This window comes from Microtus ochrogaster, linkage group LG7_11 (genome assembly GCF_000317375.1).
Source record: "Microtus ochrogaster isolate Prairie Vole_2 linkage group LG7_11, MicOch1.0, whole genome shotgun sequence".
NCBI classification, from domain to species: domain Eukaryota; kingdom Metazoa; phylum Chordata; class Mammalia; order Rodentia; family Cricetidae; genus Microtus; species Microtus ochrogaster.
Window position 1 is genome coordinate 2,773,648 of NC_022032.1, and position 3,954 is coordinate 2,777,601.

The following is a 3,954-nucleotide window of genomic DNA, read 5'->3' on the forward strand; positions in this document are numbered from 1 at the left end:
TCCCCTGAGGCCATTATCCTCCTCCCTAATCAGCTCAGCCCCTGCCCAGCAGCTTCTGCTTCACTGAGACATCTCTGCCAGGTTCTGTCTGCAGCTGGCAGGCATGGGACAAGCCTGCCTGCCGGTCCAGCCGAAGATGGGCACTCCTCTCAGGAATCTCTGGGTCCATCTCTTTTTAAGCATCTCTCTTGGGAGCTTCCCACAGAGCTCCTTGAATCTGTTACCAGCTGGAGCTGGGAGCTGCTTAGCTCAACCCCCAGCCCCTGAATCCTCAAAGTCCCTAGGGTGGGAGAAGCCAGGGAAGAAAGCAGCAGCCCCTCTGAGAACTCTAGTGGGGGACGGGACTTTGGCAGCTTTGGAGCTGGCTGAATGCCACCTGGCTCTTTCCTCCTGCTTTCAGGAGAGAATCTATTTCCCCTGGCTTTTCTTTCTTTCTTTCTTTCTTTCTTTCTTTCTTTCTTTCTTTCTTTCTTTCTTTCTTTCATTCTTTCTTTTTTTAAATCAGGGCCACATCATGGGTCAGCGGCAGTGGCTGCCCCAGGGAGGAGCTGCTAAAGCCAGCTGAATTCAGCAGTTCTTTGTGGGCACCGTGAACCGGCCCTAACCCCGGTCTCAGAGGCCAACGGGTGTTGTTCTTACCCCTAAGGGCATGTTGGATGAAGGCTCAGACTACCAGCTGCCTGCCATACTCTCTAGAAGGTACCCAGATGCTGAAAGTGGTCCTGGCATATCTTAGGGCCTTCTGGGAAGGGACGGGGGTTCTCAACCCTCCCTCCACAAGCATTCTGTCTGGAGAACTGGTAAAATTCCAGGGGGCCTGAGCCATTTCCAATCCCCTGCTCACTAACTGCACACTTGGAGGGAATCTTTTACAGGATCAAGGTCATTGTCCTGGTGTCCTTTTGTCCCAGTTACAAAAAAGGTGACACCCTACATAGTGCTTTATTTTGGATGTGAAATGCCTCCAAAAGGCCAGTGGTAACACCAGGAACTTTTAGAAGGTAGGGCACATGGAAGGTCCTTAAGTGATTAGGGATACCCTCGAGAGACATGATAGGTGCCCAGTCCCTCTATAATTTGCTTCCTAGCCATGAGGTCAGAAGTAGGGCCCCATTCTGCCATAAGGTACTGCCTCACATGAACCCCACAATCATGACTAAGTCCTTAAACACAGTGGCCCAAAGTAAACTTTTCTCTTTCTAGATCATGTCAAATATTCCTGGACATACAGGACAGGAGAGATGTCCTATAGGTCTGGAGAGATGACAAACAGGCACATCCAAAGAGCGGGTCACCCTCCCCACTGCCAGCCAAGCACCATGGAAGTCAGCAGACCTTCCACAGGCAATGCCTGGGAAAGAGAAACATGGTAACAGACATGAACCCCCCAAAGGCCCACACCTCCAGGACGTGGAACTCCCCTCTCGCTTAGACTCCAGCACACCAAACCAACCTTACCTTCGAGATATAAGTCAGCTGCAGAGATCCAACCGCTCCTGCCCCAACCGCCAGGTTCTGAAAGACAAAGGTGTTTGCTTAAGATGCGAGGGCCCCCAAAGCGGCAGTACAAGACAGACCAGTGTCTAGTTCAGTCTGTGCCACTTAGCCTCTGGTTAGGCACTGTCCCCACCTGCAAGGCACTGGCGACAATCCCTGAATAACAGATTTTCTGGAGGGAAACGGTAGCATCAACAGTACCCCCATCCCATGCAAGCTAGTCTAGGTCAACGGTTAGATGGGGTGCTTCGCCATGTGACTGCAAAGTCTCTTAACTAGCCTCAGGTCCCCTGCTGTAAAAACAGAGGCAATCTCTTATGGGGCTCCTAACAGTGGGAATGAGGTCTGTCTCTGACTCTTTTACTGGCTTTTGGGACCCGACTTTTCATACTGGGTCACCTCGCCCAGCCTCAACACATGGGGAGGCTCAATCTTACTGCATGTTTTATTGATACTCATAGGAAACCTGCCCTTTTCTGGATGGAGCTAGAAGAGGAGGGGATGGGGGTGGGAGAATAGGGAATGGGGGAGAGGGACTGGGAGGGGAGGATGTGGTGGAGGGAGGCTTCAGCTGGGATGTAAAATAAATAGATGAATTTTTAAAAATTTAAAAATAATAATAAAATAAAAAATTAAAAATAAAAGTAGATTGATTTGAATTTTTAAAAAAGGCAGTCTGAGTTGCCTTTATCCAAACCAAATGCTCAAGATTTCAGAGTTTCTTTTTTTTTCTAATTTTCCTTTTTTGGGAGGTGATAGTGTCCTCCTGCTCCACTTCCTGGAAGATGAGATTAATAGGTATATGTCACCACATCCTGGTGCTTTAAAAACATTTACACCCGGCGGTAGTGGCGCACGCTTAAATCCCAGCACTTGGGGGGCAGAGGCAGATGGATCTCTGTGAGTTTGAAGCCAGCCTGGTCTCCAGGGTGAGTTCCAGGACAGTCAGGACTGTTACATAGAGAAACCCTATCTTGAAAAAACAAACAACAAACAAACAAAGTTTACATTAAAAAATGAGAAGTCCTGAGAACTAGACCCAAGTCTAAGCAAAAATTTCTATTTATGGCTCATATACCCATTACACAGATTTCCTGAAGGCTGTAATTTTGTACAAAGGTTTAGGTGCCTTGTGTTTTGATGGCAACGTGCCACCTGAGGTTAGGTGTAGAATTTCTACTTGTTATCACATTGACATTCAGAAACTTGAAGATCTGGGATCATTTCAGATTTCCAAATTTTTAGATTCGGAACGTTCCCCCTCCAGCCCCGCCCTTGTAACACAGTGATGAGGGGGGTCAGCACAGGGGAGTGTTTCAGTGTGGCATTTCCCTGGTACACAGGGATTCCCTGCAAGTGTGGCCTACAGCATCTTTTCTGAATGGTTGTTCCGTCTTATTCATATCATTTCAACATTCATTTCATAACATATAGTATACAAACTCATATGATACAAATTTTTTTAACTTGCCTGTGAGTTTATTTACTTACTATAATACATGCCAAATGAAACTGATGTCTGAACACAAAAAATGAAAACCACTAAGGAAACAAACTACAAATGCAGCAAGAATGGCTGAGGGGGCAGGGCAATGGGAATGCTTGCCTAGCGAGCACAACAGTCTAGGTTCTGTCCCAGGACTGCAACACATAATGGGGAAACAAATTAAAAACAAAAACAAAGCAAGGAGCAAAAAACAAACAACACCAGGGAGCTCCAAATACTGGGTCAGCAATGTTCTACCGTGATGGACCCTTCCTGGCTCCCTGATTTCTGTTGACCAATATTAGAAATCGTACCAGTGGAGTTGCCGATAGATAAGACTGAATGAAAATCCTTTTCCTTTTAACCTGAGTCAGAGACACCACACCACCCCCATAATCAGAGTCCATTGAGAAGCCACGCCCACAACCTGAACCTGCAGCTCCAATGAACACCTTTATCCGCCAGGAAGACAACAGAAACCCTCACTAAATGGGGCTATCTCAAAGCAATGAAAGGAACAAAATTCTAGATAAGAAAAGTTGGTAAATTTACCTAAGGATTAACAGTGAAATGCTCCACCATTCTAGAAGACTGCCTTAAGAAATGTCTTGGCTGGAGAGACGGCTCAGACGGTTAAGATCATTGCTTCTCTTACAGAGGACCCAGTTCAATCTCTGGCACCTACATGGTGGCTCACAACTGCCTATAACGCCAGTTCCAGGGGATCCAATGGCCTCTTATGGCTTCACAGGCACCAAATACATATGGTGCACAGATATACATGCAGACAAAATACCACATACATAAAATAAAATAAAAATACATTTTCTAATTAAAAGAAATTTTAAAAAGGAATATCTTAGTTTTTGGAAAAGCCTTCTAGTTCATTGTCTAAAATTAACATATATCTCTGAGTAAATTCAGTGTCGAATTTCTTGTTCATAAGAAAATGGATAGGGGCCCAGGGGTGG

General features: G+C 46.0%; 1 protein-coding gene across 1 annotated transcript in view; it reads right to left on the bottom strand.

The window, feature by feature from the left end:
- The window catches only part of Plekha2 (pleckstrin homology domain containing A2), a 59,125-nt gene that overhangs the window by 26,106 nt on the left and 29,065 nt on the right, over nt 1–3,954 (bottom strand). Inside the window, exon 3 of the mRNA XM_013351984.2 lies at nt 1,459–1,515. Coding sequence (XP_013207438.1) covers nt 1,459–1,515 — 57 coding nt within the window. The remainder of the gene's footprint in view (nt 1–1,458; nt 1,516–3,954) is intronic.